The sequence below is a fragment of the Callithrix jacchus genome, chromosome 9 (assembly GCF_049354715.1).
Source record: "Callithrix jacchus isolate 240 chromosome 9, calJac240_pri, whole genome shotgun sequence".
NCBI classification, from domain to species: Eukaryota; Metazoa; Chordata; class Mammalia; order Primates; family Cebidae; genus Callithrix; species Callithrix jacchus.
In genome coordinates this window covers 54,507,196-54,534,149 of record NC_133510.1, presented here as the reverse complement: position 1 = coordinate 54,534,149, position 26,954 = coordinate 54,507,196, and the positions used below count along the sequence as shown (strand labels likewise).

Genomic DNA, 26,954 nt, shown 5'->3' with positions numbered 1-26,954 from the left:
CAGAACATCTTTTTCATCCAATACATTGATGACATCATGCTGATCAGGCAGGATGAAAAAGAGGTGACTAGCATGCTGAACGCCTTGACAAGATACACGTGCTCCAGGGGGTGGGAGACAGGCTGTATGAAAATTTAGAAACTTGGTACTTCAGTAAAGATTTTTAGGAATCTTGGGGTACGCCATGACACTGTCTCCAAAGTAAAAACAAACTGCTAGATTTTGCATTTCTTGCTACTGAGACAGAAGCACAGTGCCTGGTAGAGCTCTTTGGATTCTGTGCGCAACAAATTGTATGCTTAGGAACACTGATCCAGTCCATATATGAAAGGCTGCCAGCTTTGATGGGGACTGGAGCACAAAAGTGCTCTGTAACAGGCAGGAATGACTACATAATCTGTGGGGTCCAATGTGAAACAAAACTGTGGGGTCCTTTGTTCAAAAAGCAGACAAAATGTGCCACTAAAGTTACTAAAATATAAAACTTTTTTTTTTTTTTTCTGTGACAGAGTCTTGCTCTGTTGCCAAGCTGGAGTGCAGTGGCTCAATCTTGGCTCACTGCAACTTCCGCCTCCTGGGTTCAAGCGATTCTTCTGCCTCAGCCTCCTGAGTAGCTGGGACTACAGGCACATGCCACCACACCCAGCTAATTTTTGTATTTTTAGTAAAGTCAGGGGTTCACCATGTTGGTCAGAATGGTCTTGATCTCTTGACCTTGTGATTTGCCCTCCTTGGCCTCCTAAAGTGCTGGGATTACAGGTGTGAGCTACGTGTTGGGCCAAACCTTTTCTTTAAAAACATCTTATTGCTTCCAAAATGTAATGGGGTTATTGTAATACACAAGTAACAATATAATCTTAAATTTATATAATATAATAAATAATGAAACTTGATTGTATGCTATCTTGTTTGTAAGTTTCTTCTGACTTGCTTTTCAGCAAATTCAATTTTTTTTTCTTTTAAGCAGGGTCTCACTTTGCCACCCAGGCTGGAGTGCAGTGGTGCAATCACAGCTGACCACAGCTTCAACCTCCTGGGCTCAAGCAATCTTCCTGCCTCAGCCTCCTGTAGCTGGGACTATTGGTGCACCCTACCACACCCAGCTAATTTTTATGTATTTTTGTAGAGATGAACTCTTCCTACATTGCTCAGGCTAGTCTCAAATTCCTGGCCTCAAGTGATTCTCCCATTTTGGCCTCTACAAAGTGTTGGGATTATAGGTGTGAGCGACCATGCCTGGCCTGCAAATTCATAGGCCATCATATATTTTCAGCAAATTCATTTTCAATTGATATAATTTAAAGCAATGTCAGTGACTCTTGGCAAATGCAAGATTGCAAATACTTTTTGATAACATTAATTTTGAGAAGAATCTTTCTTCTGATGTAACAGTTACTGTTGCTGTTAAGACTATTTTATAGACTGTATAACAAAGGAATACATTTCTGACAAATTATTTCAAAATAGAAATTTTAGTACATGGGCCAAGTGTGGTGGCTCGTAACTGTAATCCCAGCACTTGGGTAGGCCAAGGCAAGCAGACTGCCTGAGCTCAGGAGTTTGAGACCAGCCTGAGCAATGTGGCAAAACCCCATTTCTATAAAAAGTACAAAAATTAGTCTGGCATGGTTATAAGCACCTATAGTCCCAGCTACTCAGGAGGCTGAGATGGGAGGATTGCTTGTGCCCAGGAGGTTGAAGCTTCAGTGAGCAGTAATTGTACCACTGCCCTCCAGCCTGGGCCACAGAGCTAGACCTTGTCTCACAAAAAGAAAGAAAGAAAGAAAGAAAGAAAGAAAGAAAGAAAGAAAGAAAGAAAGAAAGAAAGAAAGAAAGAAAGAAAGAAAGAAAGAAAGAAAGAAAGAAAGAAGGAAAGAAGGAAAGAAAGAAAGAAAGAAAGAAAGAAAGAAAGAAAGAAAGAAAGAAAGAAAGAAAGAAAGAAAGAAATTTTAGGACATGTAGAACTAATGATTCCTGTAGGAATTTTTTTTTTTTTTGATCCTGAGTCTCACTCTGTTGCCCAGGCTGGAGCGCAATGGTGCAATCTTGGCTCACTGCAACCTCTGCCTCCCAGGTCCAAGTGGTTCTCCTGCCTCAGCTTTCCAAATAGCTGGGATTACATGTGCACACCACCACACCCTGCTAATTTTTTTCCTCCTATTTTTAGTAGAGATGGGGTTTCACCATCTTGGCTAGGCTATTCTTGAACTCCTGACCTCGTGATCCACCTGCCTTGGCTTCCCAAAGTGCTGGGATTACAGGTGTGAGCCACCGTGCCTGGCCTAATTTTTGTGTTTTTAGTAGAGACAGGGTTTCACAGTGTTGGCCACAGTGGTCTCAAACTCCTGACCTTGTGATCTGCCTGGTTTAGCCTCCCAAAGGGCTGGGATTACAGGTGTGAGCCACTGTGCCTAGCTGAAAAATTTTTTGAAAAACATTTAACTATTCCTACAAATCAGTTTTAAGTTGAATTTAATTTTTCATGTAAATTATAAATTGTAATTTTATAATTGTAAAATTGTAACTGACATAATAATTACATTGTAATATTCTTTTCGACATTTCCAGTAACTTTTGAAGGTCATTTGAGAAACTCCATGGCTTCAAACTTTTATTTGATTCAAAGTGCCTATTTATGCATTCTATCACTGTATCTCTAATTATAAGGAAAAAATAATTTTAATTAATAATTGGCTCTTCCAAAACTCCCTATGAAAATAGTGTTCTTTTTTGTCAAAGCAAACGTCATTAAATTTATATTTCTAATGCTGTGGATATTTGATTTGCTGCGTTGCAGAAATTTTCAAAACTAGGGATTCTAAACTCTGAAGAATTGTAATAGTTCCCTGATACAGTTTACTACAATGTCTGAGTATGCTTTTTTTGTAATAATTTACTGATAGTGTGTACTGCCTGAACTCTGGTGATTTCTGTCCCAGCTCTCAAGCCTGAGAATTAAGATTTATGCAATGCTGCAAAGATGGGATTTGGGAAGCAGCCAGGCAAGCTAGACTTCCACAACAGGTCCTAGGGCTGGCTTTATGCAGAATCCCTTTTCTCTCCTACTGCTGCCACCACTGCTGCTGCTTTTCAGCTACTGTTGCTGTCAATTGGCACTGGTCCCTACCTAGCTACTTTGGGGCCCTGAAGTGCCCATGACTGCCCTTAGGTATGCACGTGTGACAATTGCATGGTGCCTGGTGCTGCCTGCTGGATTTCCTATCTTGGCAAAACTCCACTTCTCATGCATGTGGCCACTGTCCCATATAACTTCATTTATAAAACACAAAATTTAAAAGGCAAAATTGTACACCATTTGAAGATGGTGATAATAGAGCATTAAACCAGGAGTAAAGACCTTCTGAGAGTGAGATTCTGGGCAACATATCCATGAAGCCCATCTTGGTAGTAGGTCTTACCTGTGGTTCAAGTAGCCCTTTTGCTTAGGCCATATATTCCAGCAGAGCCTAAGGTATTCCATGTATGTAAGATGCAATGTGGTGCAAACCCTAGTAGGAAAATCACAAGGCAGGTCCATAGGGTTTTGGGGCAAGTTCATGCCATCTATGGCAGGAATTACACACCATCTGAACAACAGCTCCTAGTATACTGAGCCTAGACAGAGATGGAACTCTTAACCACGAGGCACCAAGTGACCACACTTTCTGAACTACTGATCATGAGTTGGGTTCTCCCGGATCTACCACATCATTAAGTGGGCCACGACCAGCATTAAGATAAAACAGTACCTTTGGGAAGAGGCACAAGCGGGACCAGAGGGCAACAAACAAGTACATGAATAGGTAGCCCAGACTCCCATCACTTGTCATGGTTACACCGCTCCTCCTTTCTCGGTGCATGCCCAAGGGACTGTATGACCAGCTGAAGGAAGAGGAAAAAGCCTCAACTTGGTTTACACACAAAACATCATGATATATAAGTGCAAGGTAGAAATGGATGATAGCTACAATCACTCACCATTGCCCTTGAATCATAGTAGTTTAAAAAAACACAAAACATAATAACAGGAAGAGCTTTGAGTGGTGCACCTGACCAATTTGCGTGTCTGGAAGGAAAAGTGGTCTGAGGTTAGAATATATATGGACTTATTGGCAGTGGTGAATGGTCTTGGCTGGCTAGTCATGAGCCTGGAAGGAAGAAGATTGGAAGATTGGAGAAAGGGAGGTCTGGGGTTGTGGCATGTGGATGAACATATAGGAATAGACACAAAGTGTGAAGATCTTTTTATCACATGCTTATGCCCAGCAGAAAGCATTCATGATGGAAGAGGCACTAGACAACCAACTCAAGAAAATGGCTTAGGCAATTGATACTAACTGGCCTTTGTTGGTAGCCACTCAAGTGCTGGTACAATAGGCACATTGTTTCTTTTAAAACAATGTCACTTTGCCAGGAGTTTGAGACCAACCTGGGCAATACAGCAAGACTTGGGAGGTGGAGGTTGTAGTGAGCCAAGATCACACCATTATTGCATTCCAGCCTGGGCAACAAGGGCAAACCTCTGTCTCAAAAAAAAAAAAAAAAAAAAAAAAAAGAAAGAAAGAAAAGGAAGAAAGAAAGGAAAAGAAAAGAATTTTCAATTTAGAATTTATTTCATATCTGGCCAAACTAAGCTTCAGAAGTGATGGAGAAATAAAATCCTTTTCAGACAAGCAAATGCTAAGGGAATTTATTACTACCAGATCTGCCTTACAAGAGCACCTGAAGGAAGCACTAAGTATGGAAAGAAGGCTGGGCATGGTGGCTCATGTCTGTAATCCTAGCACTTTGGGAGGCTAAGATGGGCACATTACTTGAGGCCAGGAGTTTGAGACCAGTCTGAGCAACATGGTGAAACCCCATCTCTACTAAAAATACAAAAATTAGCTGGGTGTCATATTGTGCACTTGCAATCCCAGCTACCTGGGAGGCTGAGCATGAGAATTGCTTGAACCCAGGATGCAGAAGTTGCAGTGAGTTGAGACTGCACCACTGCACTACAGCCTGGGCAACAGAGTAAGACTCTGCCTCAAAAAAAGAAAATATATATATATATGGAAAGAGAAGACTGTTACTAACCATTGCAAAAACACACAGTAGTACACAGAGCAGTGATACTATAAAGCAACCACATAAACAAGTCTGCAAAATAACCAGTTAACATCATGATGACAGGATCAAATTTATATATATCAATAATAACCTTAAATGTAAATGGGCTAAATGCCCCAATTAAAAGACACAGAATGGCAAACTAGATAAAGAACCATGACCTATTGGTTTGCTGTCTTCAAGAGACCCATCTCATATGCAATGACACACAGAGGCTCAAAATAAAGGTATAGAGGAAAATTTACCAAGCAAATGGAAAACAGAAAAAAGCAGGGGTTGCAATCCTAGTTTCTGACAAAACAAGACTTTAAACCAACAAAGATAAAAAAAGACAAAGAAGGGCATTATATAATGGTAAAGGGTTCAATTCAACAAGAACTATTCTAAATATATAGGCACCCAACACAGGAACACCCAGATTCATAAAGCAAGTTCTTAGAGACTGTCAAAGAGACTTAGAGTCCCACACGGTAATAGTGAGAGACTTTAACACCCCATTCACATTATTAGACCGATCATCAAGACAGAAAATTAACAAAGATATTCAGAACCTGAACTCAGCACTGGATCAAATGGACCTGATAGATATCTACAGAACACTCCATATGAAAACAACAGAATATGCATTCTTCTCATTGCCACATGGCATTTACTCTAAAATCAATGACATAATCAGAAGTAAAATGCTTCTAGGCAAATGCGAAAGAACTGAAATCACAACAGTCTCTCAGACCACAGCACAATCAAATTAGAACTCAATACTAGGAAATTCATTCAAAACTGTACAATCACACGGAAATTGAATAATCTGCTCCTGAATTACTTTTGAGTAAACTAATTGAAATTAATGAGAACAAAGATACAACACACCAGAATCTCTGGGACACAGCTAAGGCAGTGTTAAGAGGGAAATTTATAGCACTAAACACCCTCATCAAAAAGTTAGAGAGATCTCAAATTAACAACCTAACATCACAACTAAAAGAAGTAGAGAAACAAGAGCAAACAAATCCCAAAGCTAGCAGAAGACAAGAAATAACCAAAATCAGAGCTGAATGAAGGAGATAGAGAAATGAAAACCCTTTTAAAAGATAAATGAATCTGGGAGCTAGTTTTTTTTTGAAAAAATTAGTAAAATAGACTGCTAGCTAAACTAACAGAGAATAAAAGAGAGAAGATTCAAATAAACACAGTGAGAGATGATAAGGGGAATAATACCACTGAACCTACAGAAATATAGGCAACCATCATAGACTACATCTACATATATAAAATAGAAAATCTACAAGAAATGAATACATTTCTGGACACATACACCCTTTCAAGATTGAACCAGGAGGAAATTCAGTCCCTGAACAGACTAATAATGAGTTCTGAAGCTGAGGCAGTAATAAATAGGCTAACAGCCAAAAAAAGCCCAGGACCAGATGGATCACAGCTGAGTTCTAGCAGATATACAAAGAAGAGCTGATAGCATTCCCACTGAAACTATTCCAAAAATGGAAAAGAAGGGACTCCTCCCTAACTCATTCTATGAGGCCAGCATTATCCTGATACCAAAACCTAGCAGAGACACAACAACTACAGGAACACTTCAGGCCAATATCCTTCATGAACAGTGACACAAAAATTCTCAACAAAATACCTGCAAACTGAATCCAGCAACACATCAAAAAACTCATTTACCATGCAAGTAGGCTTCATCCCTGGGATGCAAAGTTAATTCAACATACAGAAATCCATGAATGTGAATCATCACATAAACAGAACTAAAGGTAAAAAACACATAATTATCTCCACAGATAGAGAAAAAGCTCTTGATAAAATTCAACATCCATTCCTGTTAAAAACACTAGGTATTGAAGTAACATACTTCAGAAAAAATAGCCATATATCACAAACCCATAGCCAGTATCATACTGAAAGGGAAACAGCTGGAAGCATTCCCCTTGAAAACAGGCACAGTACAAGGATGCCCTCTCTCACCACTCCTATTCAATAGTATTGGAAGTTCTGGCCAGGGAATCAGGCAAGAGAAAGAAATAAAGGGCATTCAAATAGGAAGAGAGGAAGTCAAAAAATCCATGTTTGTAGATGACATGATCCTATATCTAGAAAACCCCATCATCTCAGCCCAAAAGCTTCTTCAGCTTCAGCAAAGTCTCAGGATACAAAATCAATATGCAAAAATCACTAGCATTCCTAAACAACAGTCATGCCAAGAGGCAAATCAGGAATGAACTCCCATTCACAAATGCCACAGAAAGAATAAAATACCCAGGAATATAGCTAACTAGGGAGGTAAAAAATCTCTACAAGAAAAACTACAAACCACTGCTCAAAGAGGTCAGAGATGACACAAACAAATGGAAAAACATTCCATGCTCATGGATAGGTAGAATCAATATTATTAAACTGGTTATACTGCCCAGAGCAATTTATAGATTTAATGCTATTCCCATTAACCTACTATTGACATTCTCCACAGAACTAGAAAAAACTGTTTTAAAATTCTTATGGAACCAAAGAAGAGTCTTGCTCTGTTGCCCAGGCTGGAGTGCAATGGTGTGATCTCGGCTCCCTGCAAACTCTGCCTACCAGGTTCAAGTGATTCTCATGCCTCATCTTCCCAAGTTTCTGGGATTACAGGTGTGTGCCACCACACCTGGCTAATTTTTGTATTTTTTTAGTAGAGATGGGGTTTTGCCATGTTGTCCAGGCTGTTCTCAAACTCCTGGTCTCAAGAGATCTGCCCACCTTGGCCTCCCAAAGTGCTGGGATTACAGGCATGAGCCACCGTACCCAGTCATCAGTGATTCTCTCTTATAGAGCTTCAGAGAACTTGCGTGGGGCCTCCCAGTCTCCTGGTGGCAGTAAAGTAGGGTGAGAAAAGGGGATGCCCTTTGCCAATACCACTTCAAGGATTATATTTACTGGAATTCACTTTTCTTAATGAAAGTAGGTAATTAGTTGGTCTTTTCTCTGGTTTTCATTCAATTAGTTAATTAACCAAATATTTATGGAGCAGTTACAATGTGCCAGGGATCGTTCTAGGTGATGGACATATATCAACAACCAAAACAAAATTCCTGCCCTCAGAAACTTACGTTTCAGTGGCAAAAGACAGATAACAAAATAAATCAGATTATATATTGTAGTATGTGGGAAGAGGGTAGTAAGGCAAAAACAAACAAACAAACAAACAAACAAGGAAGAGAACTAAGGAAAAGCTGGGGGATGGGGAGCTGCAATGTCAAATAGGGTGGTCATGGAGGGATTCACAGAGAAGACGTTTAAGCAGAGCCAGACTCTGGAGAGAGCAGAGTCATGCCAGTATCTAGGGGAAGATCATTCCAGCAAGTACAGTGAACTTAAGCCTGCTTTCCTTGTTAGTTTTTAGTTTGCCATTTTCCTCTCTTTAGATTTGGTAATGATGAGGAATGGGAAATAATTTTGAAGTTCTTACTAATTCAGAAATGTTGAATGTCAATAACCTATTGTTTTCTTGATCTCGTTCTTCTTTCCCTTCAGCTCACTTTGAGTTTCTTTATCTGTAATTCCTGATAGAGATTCCCTAGATGAGAATAGTGCTGAAGACTAATAGTTAATCACATATCGTCTTAGTGGGCAGATAGAAAGGGCTGGGAAGTCAGCTAAAAAAAGAGATCTAATTTCAATGTTTACTCCTCTGAAGGTCCTGCTCATTGAAAAGTTTGGCATATGAAGGAAGACCTGGGACTCATTGAATGCCAGGAACAATAGGGAAAAAGACCACAAAAAACCAAAACAACAGCAATATTACAAATAATTCTACTACTCTCATTTCACACATTTAAACAGTAGATGGTAACAGTAGTCACTAATATAGTTATAAAACCATAGAATTATATTTCTGGTATAATTCTAAAATTCTGACTACCTAAGGGAAAAAGTACAACTTCTGCTTATCTCATATTAACTCCAGTTTCAAAAAGGGCCCTTTTATTGCAGTGCTGGTGTCAAGGTACACCAGATTTCTACCTGTAGGGTAAGGTTTTATGAAAATGCCTTGGAAAACAAAACTGCTGAACAAACACGAAACACCACTACTGTTCACCAGGTGTGGTGTTGCCCCTTTTTGGAAGCAGGGTCGAGTATTTAATAGCATTTGACTAGTATATATTCATCCATAATGAAAGCCAGACACTTTATAAAAAGTTGATTTTGTTCTTTGTGAATGGACGCGTTATCTAGCCTCTCTGTGCCTCGGCTCCCTCAGCTGAAAAGTGGGGATAAAACCACACTTACCTGCTTTATAGGGTTAAAGTGAGGATTAAGTGGGATAATTCATGCAAATCTCTAAGAACAGTGCCTGACATACAAAAAGCGCTAAAACGTGTTGCCAATTATTAACTTCACAAAAATATCTACAGTGAAGCGGCACCTTCGAGTTCTACTGAGGTCTAGTGTAAGATACAGCTCTCAAGGTCTCTTGTAAGTTTTTGATTTTACCATCACCAAAACTAGCTCAATTAATGTATTAGTTCGGTCATCTCAAGAACATTTATTAAGCCCTCACTCTGGTTACATCTTGTATCAGGGAATTAGTTGATTTTAATCCAGTGCTTCGTTTTACACTGGAGGAAAAAAGTTCATAGCATTATTAATTCCCAAATATTTGCCAGGTGTTCAGAGTTTTAGAACGCTTATTGTCAGAGACTAAACTAAGAAGGCTTTTGAAGGCGCTCAGATCAGGTGGGAAAGTGAGAAGGGCTGGTATTGTGTTGCGAGTTTGTCAAGAAGAAACTTCTGGCCTCAGCCTATTGATGGGTATTTAGAACCCTCTGGCATTATTGCCAGCTGGCGGCTGAAGGCGAGACAACGGTCGCCCTCTTTTTGAGTTAAATCACGTGCTTGATTAAAAGTGAAGGTGGCGGCGGCTGCAGCGCCCTCCCCATCCGGGAGGCCGGCTTCTTCCCGACGGTGTTCTGGCTACGTCCCGCGCCTTGTCGCGCACGGGAGAGCGCCCGGGGTCGACGCCGGCCCCGGCGGCAGGTGGTCCCATGTAGCGCAGTGGCGTGGCCGCCTCCTTCTCGCCGGGTCCGGCGCGGAGGCAGCGGCTCAGGTGCCCGCGCGGGGGAGGACCCGGCGACTAGGGGATCTGGAGCCCGCTGGCGCCGCGCCCGGGAGGACACCCCCGGCGAGGACGAGGCCGCGCCTCCTCCCGGAACTGGCCGGCGCCGCGAGGCGGGAGGAGAGACGGGCGCTGGGCGGCCGCGCCTCGGGGGCCATGTACGTCCTTCCCACCGGCGGGGACCGCCCGGGGCTCGGGACGGAGGGGGAGTTCCGCGGCGGCTGCGGCGAGGCGAGGCTGGAGCGCCGGGAGGAAGAAGCGGTTCCTGCAGCGCCCCCAGCCTCGCCCCCTCGTGGAGCGGCGGGGCGGCCGCGGGGCTCCCGGGACTCGTGGGACGGCGACGAGGACCCTGAGCCTGGCGAGGCGCTCGGCGGCCGCACGAGCCGCACGGCGTCCCTGGTGAGCGGGCTGCTCACCGAGCTGTACAGCTGCACCGAGGAGGAGGCGGCGGGCGGGGGCCGCGGGCCCGGGGACCGCCGGCGGCGCCGCCGCGACAGCCTGGACAGCTCCACCGAGGCCTCGGGCTCCGACGTGGTCCTGGGCGGCCGCGGCGGCGCCGGCGACTCCCGCGTGCTACAGGAGCTGCAGGAGCGGCCGAGCCAGCGGCACCAGATGCTGTACCTGAGGCAGAAAGGTGAGGGCTGGGCGGAGCGGGCTCCCGGAGCCTTCCCAGAGCCGGGCTCTCCTCGCCCTCTACGCGCACCGGGGCTGCTCGGCCGCGCGCTCAGACATTGTCTCTTTGGATCTGATGCTGGTACCCACCGTGGCACAGATTTAGTCCACACTTGGTTCTTAAGTTCTCCGGAGTAATCGAATCGAGAATCATTTGATGGAGTGGGCAGCTTTCCCCGCTCCTCCTCCTCCTCCTATCTCCCGGTGTGTTCGCCGAGACCCCAGGGGAGAAGGCAGCCCAGATTCTAATTTCACCTGAACAGCTGTTAGGACAGGGTTGGAGGTTCTGATACGTATTCCTGAAGCCACCTAGAGGGCGCCGCCAGAATCGAGGCGAGTCCTAGGGCTCTTTCCCCCGCCCTCCTTTTTTTAAAGTCCTCCTTCTCTGGTCACACCACTTAGACAGTATTTAACTAGTGAGGCAGAATAATTCGATAATGCAGTTTCGAAGCAGAGCGTGTGAATTCTATTTCTGCCAGAGCATACGGTTCCAGGCAGCTCACTAGGATTTTTTTTTTTTCTTTTTTTCCTTCTAGGTGACAGGTTAGTGGAGGGCCTTTGAGTGCTGGGCTTTATTACAGAATTTAACTGCTGGTACCTTCAGTTGGCATGGAGAGGTCGACCAGAGAAAATGGCCTTGGCTTTCAGCGAGAGAGGCTAATGTGGTGTTTCTTTTGTTAAGAGACTCTGATGCTTGTGTCTTGAGAATTTTTTTTTCTCATCTGTTCATAATAGCTTGCCTTTCAGGTGGCAACACAGTTATTACAGTTGTCTTTTTGTATAGAAATATCAAGACCTCCATTAACGAAATGAGTTGAGGTATGGAAACAGATGCCGAGCCACCATAGCATTTCTTGACGGTAATGTCCTTGGGCTAAGTTGCCAAGGGAGGGAGGAAAGAGAAGTCTCACTCTCCTCATTGTAAATTGGTCTAGCTGGTTGAGAGGGCGGGGAACAAAAGTAGGAAAAGAATAAATCTGTCTGCTCTCTCAGACTTACGCAAACAGCTTTTAGTTTCCTCTTTTGACTTCCTATTGAAGATTTTTTTTCCCAACTAATTGTTACAAATGGCTTCCACTTTCTTCACCCTGCCTGAGACTTTGGCTGTAGCTGTGCCACTTCATTTTATAGAATTATTTTGTTCTCAGGGTATCTCTGTATGCCACAAGTCCCATAGGCCAATAGTTCTTTCAGGCCCCAACAGAATCAATTTTGAAGAAGTACGATTTATCTTTTTACAAGATTTTACATTTTTCTTTACTGAGGGAATTCTGGGGATTAGTGATTTCCTTTTTGAAAGGAAAATTGGCAAGCTAAAGCTTAAATAAAAAGTAATGGTACAGCTAACTATGCAAGTTGATTTCATATGAGTGGCCACATAACCAATCATTCACGAGCCCTCTAATAGTCTGTTTTGCCTGTTTCAGTCTTGTTGCATGGTTACTTGCCTGTTAAACCTTTCTTCCCTTGTAGTCAACCCTACTGAGATGAAGAAAATGCCATATCATATTAGTTCTATACACACAAATGCGTGCTTATGTGGGCACACATATATACACACCCACTCTCCCCTTCATTGATAACATCATTTGAGTGCTAAGATTAAAGTATCAGGTGATGATACAGCTGTCTGCCTAAAGAATGCTGCTTATTAGGTTATTTGATCTTTTTCTCAGGCTCAAAAAATATTCCTCCCAATATAACTCCTCTGCGTTCAGTAAGAATCTCATACAATACTGGTAGCCTGAGTATTCTCTCCTCTCCCTGCTAGGGATTTTGCTGTAGCCCCTATTTAGCTATATATTTAACACGTGTAGGTCCTTTAGGTGAGGCACCAGAATGCTTTCTCAGGACATCTGGACTCTCTTCAGTGTTTTTGTGGTTAAGGCGATGCATTTTGGAGTCAGATTCCTGGGTTGATATCTGGCTGCAGTTCCTCACCAGCTGTGTGACCTTGGACAAGCTATTTAACCTCTCTGTGTCTCATTTTCTTATAAAGAGGAATAAAAATAATAACACCTACCTCAGAGAGCTACCTCAGTGGTGAGAATTATGTAAGTTAGAGAGTGTGAAGTGTTTGACAGATGTTAGATATAATTTTTTTGTCATATACCCTAGGATTTCTTAGGACACTGAGCACAGATTGTGAGTTGACAATGTCCTTATTTTTGCTCAGTTATTTAACACTGTATAAGAGGCTATGGCTGTTGCCATGGAGTATTCAAAGATGAAAGAGACCTGTTTCCATCCCCAGGAGGTTTCTATACAAGCAGATGTTGCTGTAAAAGACATTTCCATCCTCAACTCTGAAAAATTTTTCCCATATTGAACAGTAAATGTAATTCAGAGAATTGGAGTTGTAGGCAACTTAGGGATCACTGGAAATGAGATAACATAAAAACCCTTTTGTGGAGGAAAAGTATAATTTAAATGCTTTGTGATAATATTCCTACCCTTTTTATTTCTAGAAGGAAGATATTGATTTGGTTCTTTATTTTTGTGACAGAGTTTTGCTCTTGTTTCTCAGGCTGGAGTGCAATGGCACAGTCTCGGCTCACTGCAACCTCTGCCTCCTGGGTTTAAGTAATTCTCTTGCCTCAACCTCCCAAGTAGCTGGGATTACAGGCATGTGCCACCACACCTGGCTAATTTTGTATTTTTAGTAGAGACATGGTTTCATCATGTTGGTCAGGCTGGTCTTGAACTCCTGACCTCCTGATCCACCCACCTCCACCTCCCAAAGTGCTGGGATTACAGGCATAAGCCACTGTGCCCGGTCTAAAATATTGAAATAGTAAAAGAAAGGTATTTGTTCTATCTGAAGACATCTAGGAATGAAGACCCTCTGGTCCTTTTTCTCATATTTAATCACATTTTCATTTAACTCAAATGTTCTCTTTTCATTATATACTATTATGTTTAAAATTAGGGGCAGAGGAAGAACTAGCCTTTGCCCTCTTCTTCACGGTACTTCCTTATTCTTAAAGTGTTTATATTAGTGTTTATAAAGACCATTCCCATTTGTTTCTCAGCATAATCTTGTATGCTAGGCATAATTTGAGACATGGAGCACACTTCCTTTCCTAAAAGCACCCAGGGAGTTAGTTGGCTGATCTCAAAGCAGTCCCTTTTAACTCAAGGCCAAACACATTTTCCATGGCGAGGTCCAGTATGAGAGCCCTGCATTTCTTTGTTACAGACTCCAAAAGTTGACTTTGACCTCTAGAGTACATTTCTGCTTTTGAGCATTTCTTTTCTTCTCTTCTGATTCTCTTTAGTCCAAATCCTTTTAAAAATGAGTAGATCCAAACACCAGAGAGAATCTCTAATGAGGGGCTAGCTAAAATCAAGTTGAGTGGAAGACTTCACCTGCCTGTCAGGTCATGCTGTAGTGACCAGTGATATCAAATGTGACCCCCCCAAAAAAGCTTCCCAAATCTTGATGATTGTTTATATAAAGGCAGTAGACAATTCTGGTTCCCAGGTTTGTTTTTATCTGTAGAAATACTGCTGTTAAGGGGAGGGAGAGCATTAGGACAAATACCTAATGCATGCGGGGCTTAAAACCTAGATGACGGGTTGATAGGTTCAGCAAACCACCATGGCACGTGTATTCCTATGTAACAAATCTGCATACTCTGCACATGTATCTTGGAACTTAAAAACAATAAAATAACTGCTATTGTGAATATTAGTTTTATGAATGTAGAATTATTCTAATCTGTTTAAATGAAATGTATTTTCTACCATATTTGAAAAGTTTCTGAGTCCCTAAGATGAAATATTGTACTTCTAAGACGAAATGTTAGGCTATTGGAAAACTGGATATTTAAAACAAAACCAGTATTGCCACATTCATTTACATTACAAAATATGGTAAAATTATTTACTTTTAGCTCATGATTTATGAACATACATGAGTACTTTAAAGACTTTTTAAAAAACCAGCTGTTAGGTTTATTATTCATGTAACAGACATGCACCTTTTCTGGCAGGGTGTGGTGGCTCACACCTGCAATCCCAGCACTTTGGGAGGCTGAGGTGGGTGGATCACCCGAGGTCAGGAGTTCAAGACCAATCTGACGAACATGGCGAAACCCCCTCTCTAATAAAAATACAAAAAATTATCTGGGCATGGTGGCAGGTGCCTGTAATCCCGGTTATTTGGGAGGCTGAGGCAGGAGAATCGTTTGAACCTGGGAGGTGGAGTTTGCAGTGAGCCGAGATCACGTCTTTGCTCTCCAGCCTGGGTTACAGAAGCAAAACTCTGCTCAAAAAAAAAAAACAAAAATGAAAACAAAAAACAACAAAAAACATTCTTTTATAGCAAGCTTACCATCTGAACACTTCAGTGGTACAAAATTTACATGCCAGTTTTCAGGTGATGAAAGGTAAATTTGTAGCCAGAGCTGGATATGGTAAAAGTAGGAGCCTTTGCTTACATGCTACAGATAGCCTTAAGGATAAATTTACCTTACAGCATCTCTCTCATGGACAGGGCAAATAAATGAGTGATTTATTTGATCAGAATGTCCTAGCTGAATATGAACATGTAATCTTGAGCGAAAACCTAGAATTAGTTGGTTTAAATGGACGTTCTGGATATTTATCTTTGGACTAGTATCACATTGGAATTTGTATGCTTCTCAAGATATTAATTGTTCTATTCTTATTTTTCTTTGCTGATAGACACTAATGAACTGAAGACTATCCTTCGAGAGCTCAAGTACAGAATTGGTATCCAGTCAGCCAAGTTACTTCGGCATCTGAAGCAGAAAGACAGACTTATGCATAAATTGCAGAGGAACTGTGATATTGTGACAGCCTGCTTGCAGGCTGTGTCACAGAAGAGAAGTAAGTACTAGAAGGGGGGTTACCTCTTTTGCCACATGTGACTATAATGTTAGGAAAGCTGAGCCAACAGTCTTTGTGTTCTTGAATATATTGAAAAGTTTTAAATGCAAGCTTATATGCTCAGATCTAAGAACAAGGAACAACTAAGATACCTTCCTATTTTTCAATTAAAATGTATACTTCATGTCTAATGTTATAACCTTAGACATAACCTTATTATTCTAGATTTGAGATAGTACTTACTTTGAAAATATTTTTACCTAATGCTGAATAATGATTAAAATTTTATTTTTAAAACAGCATCACATGCCAGGCATGGTGGTTCACACCTGTAATCCCAGCACTTTGGGAGGACGAGGCAGGTGGATCACCTGAGGTCAGGTGTTTGAGGCCAGCCTGGCCAACATGATGAAACCCCGTCTCTACTAAAAATACAAAAGTTAGCCAGGTGTGCTGGTGGGTGCTTGTAATCCCAGCTACTTGGGAGGCTGAGACAGGAAAATCGCTTGAACCCAGGAGGTGGAGGTTGCAGTGAGCTGAGATTGCGCTGTTGCACTCCAGCCTGGGCGATGAGCAAAACTCCCTTTCAAAAAAAAAAAAAAACCCCAAAAAAACCCCAAACCCAAAAACTGGCATTACATAAACAACTTAAAAGGCATGTCCTTGTTCTGTTATTCTCTGTGTTGCTACAGTAGGTGAATTAAATAATTGATTTAAAGAAATATTCTTGTAACAGGACCTTAACAACTTGCTCAGAAATCTGAGGATGGCAAAATATTTTAGCAAATGAAACCTATCTCTTGCTTAATCATAACCAAGAGCTATATGGGAGCTGTGATTTGTTAATCAAATTAAAAATAAATGGCTAAATTGCTGATTTATATTAAGTACTAGGTGTAAACATTGTGAAATAATTTTATAATTTTCCATGCAGTAGCATTATGTTTTATTCTGCTAACATTTGCCTAATTTTGTTTTGCATTCTTTATTAACATGCAGCATGGCAGAACAGTATGCTCAGGTATGGTAAATATAGGCACAGTGATGTTTTTGGTAAAATGCCGATGACAGCTTTTCAGGTGCATGTGAAAGTTGCTTTTTGTTGCTCTTTTATTCAGTCACATTTTATATGTAAATTGACACCTCCTAGCAAGTTAAGATGTGTTTGCTTTCATGAAATAATTTTTGGGGCTTCATTAGTTTCCAGTAACAAAATTAATGGCTTAAATTTTCTTATGTTTATTATTAAAAGAAAATTCTGTATTTCCTTGCTTCACTTCTATTACATTATTGTTTGTTATCGCTAAAGTATTATTTATACTCTTTAGTGAAGAAGGTTTTACCTAATGGATATTAACAGAGCGCTGAAGGCCGGGGGCGGCTCATGCCTGTAATCCCAGCAGTTTGGGAGGCTGAGGCAGGTGGATAACCTCAAGTTAGGAGTTTTAGACCAGCCTGGCCAATGTGGTGAAACCCCATCTCTACTAAAAATACAAAAATTAGCTGGGTGTGGTGACATACCTGTAATCCCAGCTACTCTGAAGGCCGAGGCAGGAGAATTACTTGAATCCAGGAGTAGGGGTTGCAGTGAGCCAAGATCATGCCACTGCACCCCAGCCTGAGCAACAGAGTAAGACTCTGTCTCAAAAAAAAAATGCTGCTTGATTATCACAATAATATCACTAAGTTCATACCAAACAGGAATGTGGTTGAGTAGACTGACTTTGAATAGGCTTTTCTACAGAGTCAAGCACTCATCTGACATAGCCAGACAAGGAAGAAGGGGGTGTGTGTATGTGATTTGTGTGTAGCTATTGCAAGTTGACATGTGTTATAAGTATTTGATATTTTTCCATGAATTCTGATTTACATGTGTTAAGTTAAAAAATATTTTCCCCTTCTATTATGAGGTATCTTGGTTTTGATTTTTCTCCTTTCAACTATGTTTATATTCTACTCATTACTATAGTTTGTACCAGCAGCTAAAAGCACAGAATGGTAAATGCATGGGTTTTTAATATGTGGGAAAGGACAAGGGAGGATGGAGCAAGTTCAGGAGACAGAATAATATTAGGTTAGTCCAGGGTCACAGATTGGTGGATTCTATTGGTAGTTACTAGGGACCAATCATCATTTAGAATTTAAATTTACTTGATTTATAGCAGGGCTGGCATTTATGTCGTTTGAGGAAAAGGTGCCCACAAGCTCTCAATGTAATTCATGAATTTGTTGATGCATCTTTCCTATGCATTTTATAGTTTGTCTCTTTAATTACACCCAAAGTTTTGCATTTCAGAGAATACGGGGTTGTCTGGCACCTTTCCCTGAGAGTTCAATTCTGTCTTTGCTAATAAGACCCTATTCAATGGAACAGAATGCTTTTTTTTGGTAAGAAATAACTGCATTAGAATTATTATTCTCATCATAGCATACTGTATTTTGATATAGACACTGTCAGAAATTTGACTAAATGGTTATTTACCCATCTTAAAGCTCCAGAGGTTAGATATTTTATTACTAAATCCCGATTCTATTAGTTGCATGTTTTGCCTCTTTCCTCAAAGTCAACTAATTCTAAAGAATTGAGATTAAAAAAAAAAAAGAATTGAAATTTCACTATCACACTGAATAACATATTTACTTTTTTGTATGTAGTATGTAAAAGTTCAGACAGTCTCCATTTTGGCCTCTATAGATTTGATGCTTATGTTTTTTTTGTGTAAGTGACTTTTCCCTTTTGTCTTCTTTTTCTTCTTCTTCTTCTTCTTCTTTTTTTTTTTTTTTTTTTTGGAGACAGTCTTACTCTGTTGCTCAGGCTGGAGTGCAGTGCTGCAGTCTTGGCTCACTGCAACCTCCGCTTCCCAGCTTCAAGTGATCCTCTTACTTCATCCTCCCAAGTAGCTGGGACTTATGTGGGTGCCACCATGCCCAGCTAATTATCATATTTTTTGTAGAGACAGGGTTTCACCATGTTTCCCAGACTGGTCTTGAACTCTTGGGCTCAAACAATCTGCCTTCCATAGCTTCCCAAAATGCTGGGATTACAGGTGCGAGCCACCTTGCCTGACAGATTTTTCTCCTTCCATAATATGCTATAGAATAAAAACCATTTTATTGTTTTATTTCTTGCTAATACACAAAAGGGAATATAGTAATTTTGAAATAAGAGGTTGATTCTGATGTTAGGATTTTTCAGTGGTTTGCCTAACCTGTTTTTCCTGAAAGCAGAAGGAAGGTCATATTAATTATTAGCATTGAATAGTTTTGCTATTTTCTGCATTGGTATAGTAAATGTTTAAGTTATGCTGGTTGAATTTGTGAAATGGTTTTATAGATCAAGTGATAAAATCTAGCTGTCTCTTGAAAACTATGAAAAAAATGAACAAAATGTGAATATATGCAGAAATATTATCTTTATTTTAGACTTGCTGATAATTATAGAAATTTTAGACAGCTTACAGACTAATTTTCTTACTGTGTCCACCCTCGCATCCTGATAATGTGAAAATCTTACTGTGATAAATGCCTAAAATGCCTGGCAGAGACTGATAGTTTGTGAAAAGGTGAATAGTCTTTTTCTTTTCATAATGGCTGTCTTTTCTTCATCAATACCTTGTCCTTTGTGACAGGAAAAAGAATTTGTGTAGTCTTGAGTTTGGTGGCACTGGAACTCAACATTTTCCACTAAAAAACCATTATTTGTTTTTAAAATTATGAAGTAATCCACCCAGCTGGCATTTTCACTCCTAGATTTCTGCCCAAGAGAATTGAAAACATATGTCCCCACAAAAACTTGTACATAAATGTTCATTGCAGCATTGTTCATAATAGCCAAAAAGTAGAAACAATTGAAATGTCTGTTAATGGAGAGATATATCAAATGTGATATTATTCATATAGTTGAATACTATTCAGCCATAAAAGAATGAAGTATTGACTCATGTTACATCATGGATAAACTTGAAAACATTATTCTAAGTGAAAGAAGCCAGACACAAAAATTACCATATTGTATTATTCCATTTGGCAAATATATAGAGACAAAAAGTAGATTAGAAATTGCTAGATGCTGGGGGTAGGGGAATGGCAATGACTACTAATGGTATGGGTTTCTTATTGGTGTGGTGAAAATGTTCTAGAATTAGATGGTGATGGTTGTACCATTTTATGGCATGTGAATTATATAAAATATATAGTGTTAAAAATGTAATATATCCATGGAAACTTTGAAATATAGGAAATAGAGAAAGGTAAAGGAAAAGAAAAAATTTTTTTAAAGACAGTGCCTTAGAATATTTATTCAAGTGTTTTTTTTTTTTTTGAGACAGGGTCTTGCTGTGTTGCCCAGGCTGGAATGCAGTGGTGTGATTGCAGTTCACTGCAACCTCTGCCTCCTGGGCTCATGTGATCCTCCCACAGCCTCCCGAGTATCTGCGACTACTTGGTTGTCCCAGTGTCCCAGCCACACCTGGCTAATTTGTGTGTGTGTGTATGTATTTTTTTTTGTAGAGATGGAGGCATGGGGGTGGTGGTGGGGGGGAAGGTCTTGCTATGCCACTCAGGCTGGTCTCAAACTCCTGGGGTCAAGTGATCCTCCTGCCCCTTGGCCTCCCAAAGTGTTGGGATTAGAAGGCATAAACTAATATACTTGGCCTGTAAGACAGTTTTACATTATTGATTCAGCTTTTAAAATAATTACAGGATTATTCGTATCTTCTATTTCTTTTTTTGTCATCCCTGGTGTACTATATAGAATTTGCCATAACTTTTCACATTTGTAGGCATAAAATTACTAGAAATATTTTGGGTGTTCCTTTAGCTTTTCAAGATGTTAAAACAATTTCACTGATTTTAAACAGGGATTCACTTACTACTTAAAAATATCTTTTATTGTAGAATATATAATGAACAGGAGAATGTAATACATATATGTGTATTTTAAAGAATAAGTAAACAAAGTTGTATACATGTGGATATTCACCTGTCAAGCTGGAGTCACAAATATCCCTGGCATGTTGAAGGCTCCCTGTGTGCTCTTTCCTGGTTGAAATCTCCTCTCCCCCTCCACATTTGTGTGAACCATTACCTGGCTTTTCTTTATACTTTTTCCACTTCCTCTATAGGTTCCTAAGCAATATGTGGTTCTGAAAAACAGAGTAGCAAGCTCAAGCCTTGTTATGTGGGGAAATGGGAATGTTGCTGTCTTAGATAAAACCTTTAAGAAGATAAACCATACTGTCTCTGGATCCTCTGAGAATCCACCGGAGTCCCTTCTAGAAGTCAAAGAGCGAGGTTATAAATGAGCCCTGTGACTTCTGCCAAGTTATGCTTTAGGCTAGTTATTTTTTCTTTCTTTATTTTTGAGATGGAGTCTTGTTCTGTTGCCCAGGCTGGAGTGCAGTGGTGCAATCTTGGGTCATTGCAACCTCTGTCTCCTGGGTTCAAGCAGTTCTCTTGCTTCAGCCTCCCCCAGTAGCTGGGATTACAGGTGTATGTCATCATGCCCAACTAATTTTGTTTTTTGTATTTTAGTAGATACGGGATTTCACCATGTTGGCCAGGCTGGTCTCGAACTTCTGACCTTAAATGATTCACCTGCCTTGGCCTCCCAAAGTGCTGGGATTATAGGTGTGAGCCACTGTGCCCAGCCTAGGCTAGTTATTGAACAATCAACTAGGTTGGGGGAGAGGCTTGCTCTTTATTTTTGATTAAAAGCTCGCTATGGCTTTTCCAACTCTTCCCCTCCATGCCCACAGAAGTATACACTTTGACCTACTTCTAGGAGCAGGTGCAAAGCCATGGTGAGCTCTGAATCAAAAATAAAGAGCAAGCTCTCTGGGTGTGGGGTCTCACTCCTGTAATCCTAGTACTTTGGAAGGCTGAAGCAGGAGGATCACTTGAACTTTCGAGTTGGAAAGCTAAAGTTGACCACAAAAAAACCTAAAGTAAGACCACACTTTCCAACTAGACAACATAGTAAGACCTCATTGCTACAAAAAAATAAAAATTCGCTGGGCATTGTCATGCATCTATAGTCCCAGCTCTTCAGGAGGCTGAGGCATGAGAATCCCATGAACCTGGGAAGCAGAGGTTGCAGCGAGCTGACAATGTGCCACTACCTTTCAGCCTGGGTGACAGAGTGAGACCCTTTCTCAATAATAAAAAAAAAAATAGGCTGGGCACGGTGGTTCACACCTGTAATCCTGGCACTTTGGGAGGCTAAGGCAGGCAGATCACGTGGTCAGGAGTTTGAGACCAGCCTGGCCAACATGGTGAAACCTTGTCTCTACCAAAAAAAAAAAAAAAAAAAAAAAAATTAATCAGGCATTCACCTGTAATCCCAGCTACTCTGGAGGCTGAGGCAGAAGAATTGCTTAAAAGCTGGGAGGCAGAGGTTGCAGTGAGCCAAGATCATGCCACTGCACTCCAGCCTGGACGACAGAGCAAGACTCCATCTCGAAAAAACAGAAACAAACAAAAACCTCAAGTACAGATAAAAATCTGGATGAGCTCTCTCGGGCATTCTGTCCTTAAGGTAGAAAGATGGTCCAGCAGCAGGAAGCACCTTGTGTTGACTTCCCTCACCCGACTGTTGATTGAGCCACTCTGCTCCACTCACGACTGGCTGGGCTCTGTCTTCACGCACTGCCATCCCGGGAGTTCCCTTCGCTTTCATTGTGGAGGCTCTCTTTATCTCTCTCCTGTGTTGGATCTGTTGTATCCTTGATCTTACATTTCTTTCTTGATTATTCTTTTTGTTTCTCATATCCCCTTGAGAGAAGGTGCTTGTGAAGTAAATTTTTGGTAATTTTGCATGAGTGAAAAAAATGTCTTGATTCTATATATGTGCACTTTTATAGACTATTTTATACTTGCTGTATTGCCTTCTCACTTCTCTTGTTGCTCTTGAGAAGGCTTTGAATCCTTTCTGATGCTTGGTCCTTTATCCTGGACTGTTTATTTTTTTGCCTTTGAAAGCTTGTGGAATATTCTCCTTGTTCTTGGTGTTCCTGAAATACAATGATCATGTTGCTTGGAGTGGGTCTGTTTTCACTCAGGTCATTGTCACTGGGCCTAGACAGGCTCTTTCAGTCAGGCAACTTTTGTCATTCAGTTCTGGAAACCTCTGAATTATTTCTTTGTTGTTTCTCTCCCCCTTTTCTTTCTCCTCTTTCTGGAGTTCTATTGTTTGTCTTTTGGAACTTATAGACTAGTTCTGTCATGTTCTTTTCTTTTGAGACAAGGTCTCACTCTTGCCCATGTTGGAGTGCAGTGGTGCAATCATGGCTTACTGCAGCCTTGACCTGGGGCTCAGGTGATCCTCCTACCTCAGCCTCCTGAGTAGCTGGGACCATAGGTGTCCACCACCACACCTGGCTAATTTTTGTAGAGGCAGGGTTTCACTGTGTTGCCCAGGCTGGTCTTAAACTCCTGGGCTCAATCAAGTGATCCCTGTATCTCAGCCTTCCCAAGTGCGGAGATTACAGGTGTGAGCCCCCCTACCTGTCTGTAATGTTTTCTCTCTTTCTTGCTTTCCAACTCCTTGTTCCTTTTGATTCATTTTCTTGGAGATTACCTCAACTTTATTTTCCAGTCCTGTTACTGAGAGAGCTTTTTGAGTTGGTATTTGAATGTTTCTTTTATATGGTATCCTGTTGTTTCATAGATGCAATATATTTGCCTGCTCTAAGGATATTATGATAGAGACTAAAACAGACAAACAGAAAACAACAATTTGGAGGAGATAAGATTATACATGGAGGAAAGGACTTTCAATACTGTACTATATTTAGAAGCTTTCCTTCTATGTCTGGTATTCCTTGGCTCATAATTAGGTGTGGGAGTCTACATGCCGACTTGAACTCTGGGCTCCCTGGCAGGGCTTATTGAGTTTCACTGAAGTGCCATCTTGATGGACCTTTGTTGTGGAACCCCTTCAAGTCTTTCTTTTGGGCTGGTCAGGTTCTTCAGGGAAGAGTCTTCTGACCTGCTGGAAGGATGAAGGTCTGGAGTTGACTGGGGTAAAGAGAGCTGGGAGTCTCTGCATTCAGCATTCAGTATGCATATGGCTGTTGAATCCAAGGACTCTGTTGTAACTCTCTTCGAAAATAAGACTCTTAAACTTTTGCAGGGGTGGGAAAGGGGTAGTTGCCCAGCCTTATGAAGAGAAGAATGAGGGATCCAACTAGTTCTCAACAGCCTTCTCCCCATATTCCTTGTCCAGTCTCCTGGGGAACTGGTTGTCAGTCCCCAAGTCTCTTGTGGACTATGTGGTGTAACATAAGTTGGAGTTCAGTTTTCCTGTTACTTTGGGATTTGATTTTCATCAATTTACATTTATTTGCTTTTCCAGCTTCAAAAATTCATTGCTGTTCTCCATGCTCCTTCCCCCCCCACACTGGTCTTTATGGGTTATGATTTAAAAATTGTCTTTACTGTATTTATAGTGTGGTTTTGGTGGGGAGAAAAATTAGATGCATTTTTTTTTCAGTCTTCAATCTTACCCCAAATGTGTTTTTTCCTTTTTTATAAGCTCATTTCTTTTGAGAGATGAAAAGAAGTTAGCATTCAGTTTAGGGTAGATTGGCCTTAAATTTGGAATTTGCCCACAAAATTGTGAATTTCATTACAAATTTGTTAATATCGATAACCGTTTTAGGTAAGTTTTTGTTATATAATTAGCCTGGTCTACCCTGAAATAACTTAGACTATGACTAAAGAAATTGAGCTTGGATACAGCATATTTTAGCAATAGTTTCCTGTCATTTTCTTTAAGCTCTTTAGCGTCTTAAAATTAAGAGTTATTTTATTTTATTTTATCATAATTTACTTGTGTTTCTTATGATCTCATTATAAAGGGGTTGATTTGTAGAAAAAAAATCTGAATCTTAGTCATGGTAATTGAGAGCTACAGGAGAATTAAAAAACTGGTCTCCATTTACCTGCAGCCTTTGGCTGAGCAAAGTGAAACTTGGAAGAGTTGGACTTTGCTGAAACTCACTCAGCTGGTTAGTGACTCAGGAGTTTTTTGTTTGTTTTCTCTTGCCAGTTAATGGCAAGATAAAACTAGATATACAGCCAGCAGGGGGAGCCCTTTCTCTTACGCTTTCGTGAGAGAAGTATTATTATACTATTTAAGTTCTCTGTATTGCCACAAGGGTAAGAAAGCATGTAAGACTAAAAATGATACAACATTCGATAGACACCATGTGAAAGAAATAAAGGGAACCTTTGTTGGAAATATCTTATATATATAGGTATTGTGACCATTTTTGTATTTAGTTATATTATGAGAGAATACTTCTAGAAGTGGAGATATTTTGTCATTTTATATTTTAAAAAGAGGCATTTACATCAAATTATTTTTATAGACTTTCAGATGTGTTATTCATTTAACAAGTAGTCTGTGTTTACGATTTCCCACACACAATTGTAGGTGCTGGGAATACAGTAACAAGCAACATATCAAGATTAAGACCTCACAGTTTGAAGTTCTTTTATCCAAAGTGTAAATACAAGTCTAACAGAAATACGTTTCCCCCAAAAGAATTGATTCTTCAATTTTGTAGGACAATCAACTGCATTTTTCCTATGTCAGATCTTTAATCAACAGCAAAATATAATATAAAATGTTATCATATAATGTAATACAAAAGACAAAATATCAGATGATAACTTATACTGAGTGCTTTTAGGAATTTCACATAAATCTTCAAATACCATTCTCCTCTGCAAAGAAATAGACCTTTCCAGTGTTCTTAAGCTTTGCTGCATATTGGAATCACTTGAAATTTAAAAAAAGCTATTAATGCCTGGCTCCCTAGCCCAGACATTCTGATTTAATTAGCATGGAGTGTGATCTGAGCATTGTGATTTTTATTTTATTTATTTTTTATTTTTCAATGTGAGAATTTTTATTTTATTCATTTATTTTATTGCATTTTAGGTTTTGGGGTACATGTGAAGAACATGCAAGATAGTTGCATAGGTACACATGTGGCAGTGTGATTTGCTGCCTTCCTCCCCATCACCTATATCTTAAGCTCCCTGGGCTATTCTAATGTGCAGAGAAGTTTGGGAACTGCTGGTGTATTTCCTAATAGTGACATCTTCCTGAAGACAAGCTGCTTTGAATCCCTATTCTTCCTGTTCTGTCACCTTGCACAGCATATTTGACCTAGTGGTGAAACATGCAGTGCTTGGTTCTCTACTAACTCTGCTTAGAGTTTGTGGTCATCAGCATAATGACTCACTTGTGTACATATTTAACTTATTTATTCTACTCTTTGTCAGTTTCACCTTGCAAAACCCCAACTCTGATTAAACTCAAGTCTCTGCACATTCTGTCTCTGCACCTACCTAGCTGACTGCAGCTGCAGAAACACATATCATGGGGATGACTCTCTTCAAATATGTGACCACCAGCCTCACAGACATTCTGGGTGCCACCAGCAATCCTATTGTATTTCTTCAGTCTGTTCATTCTCTCTCTCTCCCCCCCCCCGTTTTATATGCTGTTTTCTCCCCTCTCAGCTGGTGATTTTTTGCTGGTATTGTAACAGAGAAAGTGTCGGCAATCAAAAGCAAATGTTCTCACTCCCACATGTATAGGTGGTGTTCCCCTGTAACTGTAAGATGAACTGTTCTGGGGTACACTGGATCCATCTCCTCTTCCCTACTCAAAGAATCACCCTTCTTGTTTCTCTTCCTTCTTCAGGTTTTTCATCTTTGCTGGATTATTTCAGTCAGCACAGAAGCATGGCATTTTATCCTTAATCTAAAACCAAACATTAAAGTCTTATCTCCACACCTCTAGTCAGCCATCATTCTGGTTTTTTGTGCCTCTGCTTTTTCACCTATAAAGTGGACAATAATATTGTCCCTATTCATCTCTTGGAATTGTTTGAAGGCAGAATTGAAAGTACTTTGAAATATTAAATGTGTACATGTATACTATGTATTCGTTTATAAGTTCAAAAGTTTTGTGTTGAGTACTGGGTGGGTGCTAAGATGAAAAGAAGAAAATAAATATACAGTATCCTCAGTGAGCTTTCAATAAATAAAGTCAGAGAAGAGATAAAAAATTACAAAATCATTGTTCTAATGGAGGTCCTGGTATATTGAAATAGATTTTTGGACTATTCCCATTTTTACACTTCACATGTTGACATTTTGAAGTATTTGGGATCCATCTTTCTGATAC

At 40.4% G+C, this 26,954-nt stretch overlaps 1 protein-coding gene across 2 annotated transcripts in view; it reads left to right on the top strand.

The window, feature by feature from the left end:
• Positions 1-10,323: 10,323 nt before the first annotated feature.
• TBC1D30 (TBC1 domain family member 30) overlaps positions 10,324-26,954 on the top strand; it is a 118,058-nt gene continuing 101,427 nt past the window's right edge. For both annotated transcript variants that reach the window (XM_035256194.3, XM_035256193.3), the window contains exons 1-2: positions 10,324-10,859; positions 15,587-15,751. In XM_035256194.3, the coding sequence (XP_035112085.1) occupies positions 10,382-10,859; positions 15,587-15,751 (643 nt within the window). In that variant the 5' untranslated portion in view covers positions 10,324-10,381. The remainder of the gene's footprint in view (positions 10,860-15,586; positions 15,752-26,954) is intronic.